Below are 15428 nucleotides of genomic sequence, written 5' to 3'. Positions count from 1 at the left end.
TGTTGTACAGTGTTTACAGACACGTCCATGTTTTTATATATTTCCATTTTTTTCAAAAATACGCATTCAATGGAATTTTTTTAGTTGTCTATAGTTAATCTATAGTAATCTCTATAGTAATCTAAAAATTAACTACATCTATAGTTAATTAATGCCGTACACGAATTACTCCGCAGTCATATCTAATATGAAAATTACGCCGCGATATACACTAATAATGTAAGGTATAGATATTTTATATCTAATGGCTAAAATATTTTAGCCAAAATAAGCAGCGTAAGTCTATTATAGGCTAAACGACTTAAGTCGTATGGAAAGAAACGAGTACAGTGTTCGATGAAGAAATGCATACACTTTCTTACGGATAAATAATACTTAGAGTCATTTAATTAAAGTAGAAAGCTGCAGTAAAACTATAAACTCTGAGATCGACAGTATAACAGAATTATTTTTATTTCAATTCAATCCTTTAGCGTATTCCATATTAACACAAATTAAAAAGCAAGTTGTGTACGTCACAGCAGCACAGGAGATCACGGACAACACATATAATTACTAAACATAGCACGCATGCCAAGACCGCAGTGCTTCTACTTTAATCATTTCAGTGTTTTTACCTACTTCTTATTTGAAGTAATGCCTTTAGATTATACAATGTCATCTCATCTGATAATTCCAACGTTTCATTTGTTCTGGCATAACTATTGTTGGCGCCTCCATATGTTTCGATTTACCATAGGCCTGCCTCCTCGGCGGGCCCCACGACCTCTCAAAGCCATCCCTGGCCCTCCTGGATGCCCTCCCATCGCTTGAGGTGGCTGCTGTTGTTGTTGCATTTGTTGCTGTTGCTGCTGCCAAGCAGGTGCCTGAATTCGTCGAATTCGTTGACCCTGTAGGACATGATGATTCTGTGGCTGTGGTGGCTGATCCGGAACTGGGAGAAGTGGTTGACCTTCTACTCTTTGAGAAACGCCTGTTTCGAGTTGGGTTGATGGAGTGGTCTCTTCAAGTTCGGCTTCTCCAGATGAGGTTGTTCCGGATCCAGCGCCGGTCGTACCAGTACCGACACTGCCTCTAACAACTACAGAGATGTTTTGTTGGCTCGTCGATGTTGAGGCACTAGAAATACTCGGTACGTTTCTTGCACCCTCAAGGCCCGCCGCATCTTGTTGAGCTCCATCGGTTGATGGACTGTCATCAGCGCCTTCGTTTCCATTAACAGGTTCTACTGCAGCTACTTGATCACCTGGAGGCGGGGATGGAAAGGCGCTAGTGACCGCAACAGCGGCTGGTTGAAAGACAAAAGAAGATGTGCCACCATCCTCACCCCCAACGAGAGTCGGCGTACATGGCACGATGCCGTCATCGGTGCCGCCACTTACAGATACGCTACTACTAGCCTGTGGGACCACAGCATGAGATCCTCTCTGTTGCAACCCATGACCGGCTACTTGCAAATCCATCTGCTGTGTGGGTTGCTGATGTACTACAACAGCCGCTGTTGGCAAAGTGGCATCACTGCTTGCATCGTCATTGGCTAACTCCAGTACAAGTTCATCATCCTCAGCTTCTGTACGGGCGGTGTCGTCATCTCCTTCATCCTCCTCCTCTCCGATTACATCCGCGCCGCCGGCGTCCTCAACGTCGTCCACTACTGCAGCTCGATTATCATTACCTGCCAGGACATAGGACGATGTCGACGGTCCGGCCGCCGTGCTCTCAGTATTCGTCTGGGGCAGGACTAGGACAGCTTCTGTACGCACCCGCTTCACCTCTGTTGGCGTACCGCTACCTGCGAACAGTTTACACTGAGTTAGGCAAGTGTGAAGCAAGATAAACTTGTGCCTGCTGCAATTCTTAAAGCTATCCATGCCATCAAATATTACCACACATTCGAAAAGTTCATTTTAGTCAGCTTTTTAAAAAAAGTGAAAGTTTTCAAAAGTGAAAGAAAAAGTGAAAGAACCCGTTTCAGGTTGAAATGTGCTACCGGCTTGAATCTACTGAGCTTAATAAGGAAATGCAAAATGCCCTTCAATGCCAGTCGTACAAGGTAAAGACTAGAGGAATTCAGGTGACCAAGGGCTAATCAGTAAAAAATATTGAAATGGCTTGCTGCCACATACCGTCGTCAGATTCTGGTAGTAGGGAAGTTGATGCTGACGTCGTTCGTTTGATTCCTTGAGAAGCTTGAGGAGGTGGTTGATATGTTCCTGCCGTAGAAGTGCTTGGGCCGGAGGAAATTCCAGAGGTAGGGATAGGCGTCATAACGACGACATTAGAACTGACTTCTTCTTGAATTGGATGAACTTCGGCTCTCGGAGGCTCAACCATGCGAGTCGCCGGTACAACCGGCTGAGCTACAGCAAGACCTGTCGTTGCCCTGATTGCGCGTTAAAAATTATAAGCAAATTATAAATGTTCTTAAACCTTTAAGATTAAAGCTTAGGTCCAATATTCAAACAATATTCATCAGCATATAAAAAAAACTCAACTCTGTATTCGATAACTAATACTGCCGAGGAGTCGTTTTATGTCTCCGCTCACCTGTGCGCTGTTACCACAGGACGAATCGAGGCTGTTGGAGGCTGCTGTGCAGGAACTGGGCGGACGACTAGAGTGGGCGCACTAGTGGTCTGAGCAGGCGGTGGAGATGCCGATGGAGCACTAGAAGCGGAGTTGTTGCCGGAAACCAGTGAGGCCATACCGCTATCGCCCGACGAGGCTGTATTCGAGTCACCACCACTTCCACTGGCCGCAGTTGATGAATTGCTTGATCCTGCCTCCGCAAGCTGACTACGCAAGGCCTAAATGTATTCGGCAATCCATTTACAATTAGAACACAAGTCAAATTCCAATAAGAACAATGACAATACAGCCTAGAACAATTCACACGACTGGCCAAACAGCAATTTTTCCAAAATGTATTCATTCTTTAACTAGAAAGTGTACTTAAATACTCCGTGAAAACCACAAGCATCCGCCGGAAATGCCCTCCATAGATCAAGCAGGAGTACAAGGAAGGTAAACAATTCGAACAAAAGAAATATCAGAGGATTCGATACAATAAATATGATCATTTGTTGCCGGGTCAAGGCGACAGGATATATTTCTCCATATTACTACTGCTTGTTTCATTTTATAATCACATGCATATATTTTTTGTAGTGTTTTGCCCGTTGGTTTTAATAATTATGTGAGTTTCGTTGAAATAAATCAACTGGGTAAGCCTTTGCTGAAATCATTGTTCAGGTCCCAAAATATACTTACTGAGTACGCAATTTCGATAATCATAACGGCAAATCCTAATAAACCATAAACAATTTACGTTCGCAAAAAAATATTTGAACTTAGTCAGTCATAATTGCTGCAGTTATTGCTACCGGTACACGCGGTGAATATTCAATGAAAGAGCGCAAATAATGGCATCCTTACTTTGATTTCTTCATCTTGTCGTCTCCATTTTCCTTCGAATTGACTTCGGATGGTATTCTCGCGCAGATGCTGTTCGTGCCGTTGTGCCTCAAGCCTTGCCCTTTCGGCTTCTAGTTCGTTTTGTAGAGTAGCCATCGTGTCCTTAATAGTCACCAATTCCTTCTGTTTCTCCTCTATCTCTCTCACCTTTTCCCCCGTTTCTTTTTCCTTTTCTGTGTATTGTTGTTTGTATTTACGGCCGAGACGCTTCAACTGCAAGAGAAAGAAATGAAATTCTCGTCACTTCCTTAAAACAGTATTCAATTGGATGCCTGGAGGTATAATAACGTAATATTTCTCTACGTACCAAGTAAACACTAAGAAAAAAAATATATATAATAAACCTTTCCTATGAGTTTACAAGTGTTCTTGAAGGCGCACTAATTAAAAACAGCAAAACATACTCAACATTTTAGCGCAGTTTTCTGTGTTCCTACCTGCTCAATGATCTCGTCTTTCTTTTTTGCATCTTCTTCGGCTTTGGTTTTGTCTTCTTTAGCCTGTCTCCCTTCGTTCTCCGCTTGCACTGCTCTCTCTTCGGCACGCTTAGCTTTCTCTTCAATTTCTTTAACCAGTACAGCCTGACCAGCTTGCAAGGTTGCCTTCTGCAGCCGCTGCTGCCATGACCTCACTTCACGTTTCAGAATCTCATTCTCTTTAGCTAAAGTCTCAGTCTCTTCGGTTACACTAGACTGTGAAGGCCCTGCTACTGAGTTCGCTCGAGCAGCATCTAACTCCTGACGGAGCAGTCTGTTGCTTTCCTGGTAAACCTGAAATATTATCTAGCACGATGTAGTGATTCCCTATAAATGTACCATGTGTTTGGTTGATGTTAAAGCATTACCACAAAAAAATCGGCATGAATAAATGTCATCCAGTACAAAACATAGTACGCGTACTTAAACTGAGGGAATTGTTAACCTGGGAAAGTTCGACTTTCTTGACAAGCTCTGCGTGCTTTTCGGCCGTAAGGAATACACGGGTATCGGTCTCCTGTGAGGCACGGTCGGCTTCAGCTTTCCGAAGCAACTCTTGCGTCCTCTCACATTTCGTCTTAAGGCGCTCATTTTCAGCACGAAGTTTGTCGAGTTCGGCTACTTTGAGTTTCCCTTCGCTTCTTAAAAAGTCTACGACCGAAGATAGCTCACTTGTTTGGAGCGCTTCCATTGACAACGGCCCGGCAATTCCCAGTGACGCCGTAGTTAGCCGTTTACTATCGTCTGGTGGTCCCAGACGAGCTAATAATCCGTCGTAACGCTTTTGATGCTCTTCAAGGCGCTCAGTCAGAGATGAGTTCTCACTTCGAAGGCGACTCACTTCTTCACGAACCACAAAGATCTCCTGCTCCAATCTAAATAATCATAGGGCGTTAAACTTTCAGACCTTAAACTTTAGACAACCGATAACTAATTTAACTAATAATTAACCAACAAATAACCTTTTTTATACACAAAATTACCAATAGAATACAAATTTTTAATAATCAGTACGTCTGCAAAACCAACATTGTTTTCATACCAAAATTGTTGCAGTAACTTGTATACTTCTATGCATGTAGATATATTTTCTACTATGTAACGAATATTAACATTTCAATTGTTTTTTTACTTATGAAAATTACCTGCTCGCGGTGGCTTGTGCTGCTTGTTTTGCCTCCTCCTTGGCCCTTTCGGCCTTCTCAGTTCGTAACCTCATTGCAGCCAAATCTTCAACTGCTTTTCCATGAGCAATTAGCTCAGTTTCCAGACGGGACCTTGTTTCAGCGATTTCTGTTTCGAGGCGCTGAAGTGACTCGCGGTCTGTTGACGTATCTAGAGCCGAACGAACTTCTGCGAGAGTTGACTCCGTTTCCTAAAAATTAAAGCATCTCTATGAATTACCAGTGTCATAGATATAGAAAAAATGTACGGCAGATAAGAATTCAAAAAGAGTAGTTTTCAAGTACCACCAATGACGGCTCAAAAGGAACTCCACACTAATAATACGTAAAACGTTCAACGAAGCTCCCAACCAAATTGGACAGTTATTTCGTTCAGCGAATTCATATATTCTGATAAGGAACTTTATTTCAGCGAACTAACCTTATGAAGAATTTCGAGATCCTTGCACCTCTGTTCCGTTTGCAGGGCGTTCTCCTCGGCGGTCTCTTTTTCAGCTTGAAGTCGCGTTGCCCTTGCCTGCGCTTCGGCTACTTCCGCAGATAGCTGTTCGCATAACGTTGCTTTTGCTTCTTGGGAGTCTTTAAGGCATGCCGACAATTCCTTCACCATTTTTTCTAAGCGCGTGCTGTTGTCTTTTTCTGTTGACACTTGATGCTCGAGTGATTTTGTCATCACCTAAAAGTTCCACAGCACCTAATTAGCAACGTGCTACTAGAGAAAGCGACTGGAGAAAACAGTTAAAATTCAGTTATTGCTAAAAACATGACAGTTCCTCATGTACAGCTTGGAAGAGAGTGAATCATTCCCATCGTGAGGAATATTACTTGTGAGTATGAAACCTGTTTTTTTTTATATTTTTTTAGGCAAACCGATTACAGACTCCGAATACGAGCAAAAAGCTGTCTAGAAAATCATATAAAATCTTTTCCTTTTTTGCACGAGTCACAAAATTTCACCGTCAACGCTAATCGAATGGAATCCATGTTAGGTTAGTTATCTTTATCAATATAAATGATGTTGATTGAGGGCTTGATGCACTATACCTGGTATTTCGTTAATTGATCCTTGTATGACACGCAGCAGAGGCCTCCTGGGGAAGTGGTTGGCGTCGGGACAACACTCGCAGGGAGACCTGCAGAGCTGGCAGAAGATTTCTTTGCGTTTGCTAAATCGGCTTCGGCCTTCAATAATTTCTCTTTGAGATTATCGATTTCTTTACGCGCCTCATTTATAAGCTTGTCCTTAGCCTCGATTTGTTCCTTAAGTTGCTTCGAAAGATAGTCTTGCATACCGCCCATTTTATTCTTCATCTCTTGGAACTCCAGAATCACCTGCATGGAATGATAAAAAAAAATAATAAGAAATAATCATAATCTGTGAATAATAAGAAATGTATCATAATGGCCATATATATCCAGAGATCACTGGAAGCGGAGCAAACGAAAAAATGCCTCTTCACTGCAGGCAACTTTCCTATAAATAGTCATTTTATGCATTAGGTCGATATATGCGTATGCTACCAACAGATTTTGTAGGGTCTAATGGTCAGTGATGGTGTTAAAGGCCGTTACAAAGGCCTCTCTATGCCTTACAAGCCTGTTGTCAAGCTAATATTGTATCGACTGTATTATAATAATAATAATTCTATTCTGACTTGCAAGTCCTGAAAGGGGGCATATTGTGCATGTTCGAAAGCCACGGAAATTACTCAAAATGCTTGTTCTGCGTAGGGAGTTAAAAGATAAAAACTTACCTAAACTCTTTTAAAGCCATCTTCATTGAATGCAAAAAGCGGACGAATTCTTCAGATCGAAGATGCTATATTCAATTTTAGATTACTCTCAATTATAGGGTTTTCGTCGTAAACGCAACACTTGTTCCGAATTATTTCGAAAGCACTTAGACCTTGATAAAGGGTAAATCGAAACTCTCCAAAAAACTGTATTTCGCCACCCGACATACTTTTGTTCCAAAGTCAAGTATATTCGAACACAACTAACGAACACAAACGGTACACAAAACCAAATGGCAAAGAGGCGTAATAAGCAAAACACATTCGGCAAATACAAGCAGACTAGCTAACGATCGCCTCTTTTTGAATATAACTTACAGATATTTATAAAAATAACTTTGTTCGAATTTTAAGGTTCTAAGTAACAAGCATAAAAGTCAATGACGGTATTTAATGCTAAATATCTCATAAGTACTGCACGCAAAACGAGTCGGTTCTCTCATAATAATAACATAATGGAAAATCTTGTTCAGTATATACAACTTGGCTGTATACAAACCCTTATTAACTATCTTGCTGTTCTCTAGCACTTGCCACTGTATAAAACCCTTTCCGGCCCGGTAAACGCAAATGGTCTTTTTAATGCGGAAGTTTGGCTTGACTGGGAATTTGGCGTACTTCCAGAGCTACCCGTTCCTTTCTTTGTTTATGATTACTTTGAGATACAGTTTCTCATAATTAACCTTGTAATAATTCCGTGTAGAGACTTGCTGTTGCGATTGTGCTTTGTTCGATACCGGGGGAGACGTTAAGAGTCAATTGCAGGCCATATCTCCTTCTGCGATTCACCCAGTTCATTGTAAACATATTGATAAAATTCCACACCCCTAGGATGGTTGATATCAGTCTGGTGTTCGCAGTATATCTTCTCGTGCAATCAACAAATTCTTTGCGGTCTCAGCTTCTCATAGACCAAGAGCGGCCGATAAATATACTGCACATCCATTAGGTCTACGATCCTTTAGAACTTAGCATACCATGTTAAGCACCCTTTTCAACTAAAGAGTTCTCATTGTACACTGCACAAATAGCCCAGACCACTTTGTCCTTGGCGAAAGAAAAAATAAACATTGATTTTTTTTCATGTAGCTTTATTAGCTAAATAATGTACATATTTTCGCTAACCATACAATGAAATTTCAGTCGAATTATAGAAAAGAGCGAGAGAGCGACGACTTTCGAATGACAATAGACAAGTGACAGAGAGCTAGAAAAGAAAGAAAACAACACGTTCGCAAGTAATAATAAGAAATTAAACACAAATTCAATTAGTTATTTGTAATGATTTTTGGTTCCTCTTACCTCAGTTTGCCGAAGTGAGCTGGCTTCCCGAATATCGCTCTGAGCACTTAAGTTTCTGTAGTTTTCTCGTTGAATTTTCAAGTCGGCTAATGCTTCGAAAAGTTGAGATTCTTTTTGCTGAAGACGCTGAGATCTTTCAGATAATTCTTCCTCAAGTTGTCTCACATTTCGTTCATAACTAGCGATATTAGAGGCTAGGGATACGTTCCGGTCTCGTAGGGATTGAACTTCAACCTAAACGTATACATTAAAGGCATAGAGAAAAAAGACTAGAAGGTTTAGAAATGTTTCAGTAATTACGCTTCACTAACTTTTAAGCTCTATAGAGTCCACCTATTGGGTAACCTTCATATTTTGTAATTGGCTCATTGTACGTTGTGATGTCCACCAAGTTTATTGAACCAGGAAATTTGATAATCGAGAGACTCGACAATCGATATTATCAACATTATACACGATTTCTGGAAAGTGGACAACGCGGCAACAGTAGCTTCTAGTTTTCATATTGCTATAGTTGAACTATTGCTATTGAATTGCTATAGTTCGGTATTGGTATTCTTACGTTAGCAAAGTCTTCAATCGAATTGTTGCAAGCTTTGCTTTAAATACAATACAAATCAGATTAATACAGTAGGTACTTCCAGTGAGAGCGAGTTCTAGCTCCAAATAGATATGACTTAAACAACTAACCTGCGCAGTTTTGAGTTGACCTTCCAACTGACGACCTCTCAAAATTTCGCTTTCCAATTTTGCTTTAGAACCTGCCAACTCAATTTTTACTGCACAGTTGCTAGACTGAAGCGCTTCAATCTTACTCTCAAGGCTTGTGGTCCTTGCCGTGCTGTGAGTAGAACGTCATCAGAATTTGCAAACCGTTAAATTTACGCCACTCAATAAGGATCATTGTTCTGAACCTAATTTAATGTAGCTCTTGTTCCATTTCATATTACGTATTTAATCTTCTGCTTATTAAGAAAAGCGCTGTTTAGGAGAGCGAACTGTATCATTTACGTGGCGATAATTAAAAAAAAAACTATACATTTTTCATATATAGCTTCCCCAGAAACTCGGATAAAAATATTTAAGTTACTATTGTTCTTTGCAGTATTTTTTTGCAAAAATATGATAACATTCTATATTATGGATGACAGAGTGAACAGGGAAAATCCTAGAACCTTTCGCTGCGGATTCTTTCAACTTCTTTAGCAAGCCTCTCAGTTTCGAGTCTTGCTTGACGCTTTTCTCTCTCATAACTTGAAGCATCCTCAAGTTCTTCCGGAGTTGCCCCCCCAGCGCCGCTCGATTGTTGTTTTTTTCCAGATCCAGTTGATCCGCTTCTGGCAAGCAAATTTTGAGTGCTACCAGTTTTTAGAGCCGAAACAATTTCAGCTTGACAGTCCTTCTCTGCCATTAGCTGCTCCACTTCGCGCTTAAGGTCCGAAACAAGAGCTTCCAGTTCAAGCGATCGTTTTTCTAAAAAAAAAAAGGACGTATATATATAGAAAATTTGGCATCCAAGCTGCGATAATTGGGAAAGCTATATAAAAAAAAAGCGAGACAGATGCGGTAGTACAGCAAATACCGTCTTTCCAATGGTGCATTAAGAACACGTTTACTTCTTAAACTTACAAACACAAATAATTTAAACTCAGAATCGGGCATAGGCACCCTCATGTTATGCTTAGAATCAACTATCTGGGATAATACTTAAGGGCAGTCTAAGTTTGTCGCATCCGAAATGTTGATATACACGATACTCATATGAAAATAAGACATATTTCCTAAGAATATGCATTGAATCTGTATGATGAAACCGCGAGGTTTGGATTACCTACATAGTAATCCAAAATAAACTAAATAATCTTAACAATGAAACAGTTCTAATTTTCGAACCTACCATCAGTTTCCCTTTCCTCAATGATGCTCTCGAGTTCCCTAACAGCTCGAAGCAGCTGTGAATTTTTCTCTTGCAGTTCGGTGATTGATGTAAATGTTACCAGACGCCCTGATACCACATCAGCAACCGTCGCCTCTAGGCCCTCTGAACAGCGGATGTCTCGTACTGAAGTATCCCGGCGATTTTCAATCTGCGCCAAGAGAACTTGTACCTACGAAAGTGGCAGCACAGTACAACACGGTCAGGAGTGGGGAACTACTAGAGACGTTAGCCATATTTAAGAGCTTTTATAAAAAGTGATCCACATTACTCATTGTAAATTCTGGCAACTAGAAGAGGCGCTTTTTTTGTACACTTATTCTGTACTATTACTAGATTATTACACACAATCGTTTTTTATATTTCATATGTGTATTGTGTTGTAAAAAAAATAATTATATGATGCTACTTCCGAAATTATCTTAAATCAGGTAAATACAGGTATGTCCCATTTTTCCTCTAAAAACTCGCCTGTCGAGATAAATCTCCATTATGCTTTTCAAGTCTTTGGGCAGAAAATCTTAACTTGGTTGACTCTCGCACTGCAGTGTCGCGCTCCTCCATAAGGCGGTCTCGCTCATCGTTAAGTACGCCTAGTTGGCGTTCTAGTTTGTCCCGATCTGCCATCATCCGCTTATAAACCGTGTCGTGATGCACAATATTTTCTGTAACCGCTTCCATCTTTCGCAAAAACCAAATACCATTATCAGATTACGCCATAACCGCTAAAAGAGCTCAATTAAAATTACTAACGCAGCAACTAAAAACTGACAGATCCACAGTTCCTACACGCATAATTATTAGTTGTAGTATGGAGCTTTAGACAATAGTATTACGTATTATAGCCTGAATTCTTTACTACAGATATTCCATACAAGTTTTCTAATCCACTTGACACGTTTTTTTGATCCACATACTCGCTTTTTTTCTGCGCTTAACAGAAACCCGCGACTGATGATGTAAATGCAAATCACTCTCTTACTTCTTTTGTAAGCTGCCGCACAGTGTGATTCAACATTTGGTTGTCTTTTTGAAGAGCGGCAATTCGGCTGTCAACGGCATTCCTTTCTTGCAGTGCGACGAGCGGATGGCGAGCTTCTTCCTGGCACGCGCCGCCACTGCTGTCAAAGCCACCGGCTCCTGTCGGTGTCGTAACAAGCTCACGTGTTTCGGCCAATTGAGTCTTCAAAGATTCGATTTCGACCTCCTATGAAATGATGCGAGTATAGAGGTAATAACAAAAGGTTACACAAAATAAACGCTAACGTAGCTTTCAGCAGTTACAATATTACGAACTGATTATTACTTGTTGATAGCTTCAAAGAGTACATGCTATTTCAGAACCAAGTCGTATGGTAATTATCAATCCGATTTATTTTTTGGGTATTTTTTGAGCAACAATATAAAGTTATTCTTCGACTTGTGAAACACATGTACACATTGGGCGTAAGCTAAAAACAAAATTGGAAACATTGCGTTTCAAGCGTTATCCAAAAATATTAGTACGTTGCAGAGGAAAAACTGAAGATACATTATATCTTTAGTTTTTCCTGTGAGTAGCGCAAATTGTATAATAGCGTATAGTCTATTAACTCATCTGCATGATTTTTTACCCTTTGCTTGAGGTCAGCCTGCAATCCAGCTAGTTTAATCTGAATTTCTTCGTTTTGCTGAGCAAAGTCTGAATTCTCCTTCTGAATGTCAATAGCGGTATCGAGTAGCTGGTTTATTTTCGATTTATATTTCTCTTCACCTAAACGGAAAGCATATCAAGTCCACACACAAAAGTAGGTTATATACTTGTAGATAAGTCAAACCTACGATAAACAGTTACAGAGTAACCATCTAAACGTGAATTGCGTCGTTGAAAAAAAATTTAAAGGCTACACAAAAAACTTTGTTTGACATACCGATCTTGTAAGCCTCGGTTAGTCTCTTTTCAGCACTGAGTTCAGCTTCCCATTGCGTTTCCATTGTCACAAAGTTGGCTTCTGCTCGCTCTTTCTCTGTTATCGCCGACTGGAGATTCGTACGCACCAATGACAGTTCTGTTTTAGTGCGTTCCAGTTCTGCATTTATAGCATCTAGCCTGAAATATTATAGTAATATTAATCTGGGGCTTAACTATTTTCGGATGTTTAGCTTCAGATAATAATACCAAGTACACGGATTTTTTATTAATTTAGAAAAGTTCAACAACAGGATTTCCGGTACACTAATCTTGGCGAATGGATAATCATAGAACACTCAAGCTTTTATTTAAGCCGGTTTTATCTGACCTAGGTTATGAGCAGCGGCGATTATAAGGTACTCACCTTCCATTAAGCTCCTCTTTCTCCCCCTGAAGGGTAGCGATCTCCCTTGCAGAATTGTTACGCGCTTTTAATGCGGAAGAATTCGCAGCGTCCAAATCTTCATTTAAAGCATATACTCGTTTCTCGAGAGCTTGTTGCCCTTGTTCTAGACTAGTGTTTTTGTGTTTAAATGAAGCGATGGTAGTCTCATATTCTTGCGTTCTGAAACATACGTAGCATTAACCGAAAACGCTGAACTTTTTTTGTTTTGGAAGCCTTTTCTGCCAAAGCTGTTCTGGAAGCCGGAAGTTTTCTGGCACAGTGTGAAAGAATAACGTATTACCGCGGAACGATTTTACTGCGGGTTGCACAAGATCGTATCTTTAGGCATTTTGGTTTGCATCTAAAGATAAGCAATACTCAGTTTTTTCTATTGTTGTTACTTGATCCCGTTCCTAATGTAACACTCGATATCGAGAATTCTTCTAACAAAATCGATTTGTCACACTGCAATTCTACCTAACAACCCCAGCTTGATAACGATAAAAAAATTAAACATGGTCATTATCACTAAAGCTGACTAAATACACTAAAGTCTACTACCCTTTCTTACCTGATAATAGCATCCTTCAATTTTCCTTTGGAGTCTTCAGCGTCTTGAGTTACCTTTTGAAGCTCTTCTTCCATAGTTTTGATCTGTTGGTCGAGTTTCTCTCTGATTGACCTAAGTGATTTTAGTTCCTCAAGACTCAAAGAATGTTCCGATTCCATCTGGTTTAGTACGCCGCATAATAATGGTCACCGATACGACGTTACATGATTATTACAAGCCACACCAACATTGAAATCATAAGAATATTTTTTTTAACAAACCTGCTTGGGGATCAGTCATTTACATATAGGTAAGTACCACCTAATGTAAGTGAATTGAAAAATCGTATGACTTTTACGATCAGTATTGTATCAGTATAGTAAGAACGCAAGACCTACCTTGACCGTTTGGGTTTGAAGACTATGAAGCTGTTGTCGTGCTGACGTAAGCTCATTCTCAGATTGCGTAAAACGCGTTTGAAGAGTTTCGAGCTGCAACTCGGCAGCTGCACGGGCCGCGGTTGCTTCTTCTAGTTCTTGTTCTGACTGAAACTTCAATCGGCTCTAACAAATGGACATTCCAACGTGTTTCATTAGTGCCAATACAATGGTCGAAAAGCCGTCAAATTGCCACCAGATACACAGATAAACAAATAATTACTGAAGGGAGTAGCCAAAAAATAACTAGGTAATAAATAGACATGTGAACGCATGGCACACGTTTTAGCTTATTTGTTTTCAATCAATTGATGATAATCCGACAGAATGAAAGACAAAAAAACGTGAGTCATTTGTGGATGCCAAAGGAGTAAACGAATGCAGAGGTGAACAAACCTTGTAGCATTTATATGAGATAGAATTCCTTGTAATTCGACTCTACGAGACTATGTAATAGATACATTTTTTTTTTTTTTTTTTTATAACTTTCGAAGTCGAAAAATATTTAAGATTCTGTACGGCCTTGCCTACGAACGGCGTGCTTATTTTGTTAACTGTCCGCAATTTGCCAACAGGATCATGCATGGATTATATGAAATAACACGAGCATCATTTTGATCCTATAATAACGAAGCCAGAAGACGTATATTTTAAAATGGGTACTTGGCCGCAAGCTGTCAGGTTAGAGGGTCATATTTGTGAAAGAAACATAACTAAAAAAATATTGACACTGACATACTGCCAACTTTTATCTGTAGCACGTTCTTACGAAGGCGACAGATGATGACAACACTGACTAGAAAGTGACGATGTGTTCAAGGACCGGCTATTTATAGACACAAACGGACAATACTATGAAAATATTGGGAGCCAATTAGTTCCACTTGACAATATAAATTTTACTTTCGGAAGTTACAGCCTTTAAAAACAAATAAATGTTCAAGTAAGTAACTTTCCAGAAAAATGCTCTTATTAATTTCCAGAAGAAAAATACGTGTTTTGTTTTTCAAAATGCCGTTGTTGTTAGAAGTTGAAGTTACCGTGCTTCATTTCCGCTCAGATTCTGTGTAAATAGTGTGACATAGATGTGCATGGCCACAAATAACAGTAAAATTTAGAAGTAAATGATTTAAGGTATTTCTTAGCTTACACTGATCATTTATATGAGTTGACAGTTTAATTGTCCATGTGACAGAAGATTACACTAAAAGAAGGCACTAATTTAATACCATTTGCCTATAAAAAAAACTGAGTGCATTCAGTATCAGATTATTCTTTGGTAAACTTCAACAGCTGTGTAGAAGAACAAAAAACGATATTTAGCTATTCAGTTCACTTATTAAATAAAACTTCACCCATGTTGTCGATTCGTCACTTCGCACTTGAAAGTAAATCTTGGTAGAGCCGCGCCAGATAAAAAGTGATTGATTTTAGAGCTTGAAGTCATCATGTTCTAGATAATCCGATATACTCACGTTTCGATTTTAGAAGATCCTGTGCCACTTAAAGCCAAGTTTTACCAAGAAAAAAAACCCGTAAACATTTTTTCATGGGCTTGAGTCAAACATCACGCAAAAGCTTTACCTGGATGGCTTCTTTTTCAAGAACATGCTGTTTCCATGCCTCCTCAAGTTGAGGTCGCAAACCAACAGGCACTTGTCCCCACAGGTCGTTTCCAAAGAGGTTTTCCATTGCGCCGCCTTTCTGGACAATTTTTTGCTTGGATTAATGTTCAAAAATCTGTAACAAATGCGTCCACACACTGGAAGGTAACGAATACCTGAATACAGTTCATTCACTTTTAAGGTCCGGCACTACGCAGATCTAAAGCTGCCTGCGCAAACAACGGCCCTCTGCGTCGTTTAATCAAAGCTGTTACCGGCAGGATACCCATAACGAAGCTTGTGTATTTGAAAATAAACACAGCAGCAGACGACAGT

The 15428-nt window shown here is 39.9% G+C and overlaps 1 protein-coding gene across 1 annotated transcript; it reads right to left on the bottom strand.

Annotated features, from left to right (window-relative positions):
• Positions 1-428: 428 nt before the first annotated feature.
• LOC111269081 (uncharacterized) lies at positions 429-15352 on the bottom strand. The gene is made up of 21 exons (XM_022848433.2): positions 15073-15352; positions 13450-13614; positions 13073-13230; positions 12481-12681; positions 12076-12254; positions 11779-11918; positions 11148-11372; positions 10637-10846; positions 10127-10337; positions 9405-9702; positions 8920-9070; positions 8230-8463; positions 6179-6466; positions 5556-5810; positions 5096-5325; positions 4396-4825; positions 3912-4244; positions 3436-3687; positions 2548-2807; positions 2127-2383; positions 429-1792 (listed from the first exon to the last, which is right to left on the bottom strand). The coding sequence occupies exons 1-21, from the start codon at positions 15178-15180 to the stop codon at positions 702-704; spliced, it is 5676 nt and encodes a 1891-aa protein (XP_022704168.1). The 5' UTR covers positions 15181-15352; the 3' UTR covers positions 429-701.
• Positions 15353-15428: the final 76 nt, after the last annotated feature.

The sequence above is a fragment of the Varroa jacobsoni genome, unplaced genomic scaffold (genome assembly GCF_002532875.2).
Source record: "Varroa jacobsoni isolate VJ856 unplaced genomic scaffold, vjacob_1.0 scaffold_141, whole genome shotgun sequence".
NCBI lineage: Eukaryota > Metazoa > Arthropoda > Arachnida > Mesostigmata > Varroidae > Varroa > Varroa jacobsoni.
Note: the sequence above shows the minus strand (reverse complement) of the source record. Positions and strands in the feature narration are given on the sequence as shown.

Coding starts and splice junctions, on each gene's coding strand:
- LOC111269081 (XM_022848433.2), bottom strand. CDS start 15,180: ATGGAAAACCTCTTTGGAAACGACCTGTGGGGACAAGTGCCTGTTGGT. Junction 8,464..8,919: donor GTCAACTCAAAACTGCGCAG/GTTAGTTGTTTA, acceptor GTATACGTTTAG/GTTGAAGTTCAATCCCTACG. Junction 4,826..5,095: donor GCACAAGCCACCGCGAGCAG/GTAATTTTCATA, acceptor ATGATTATTTAG/ATTGGAGCAGGAGATCTTTG.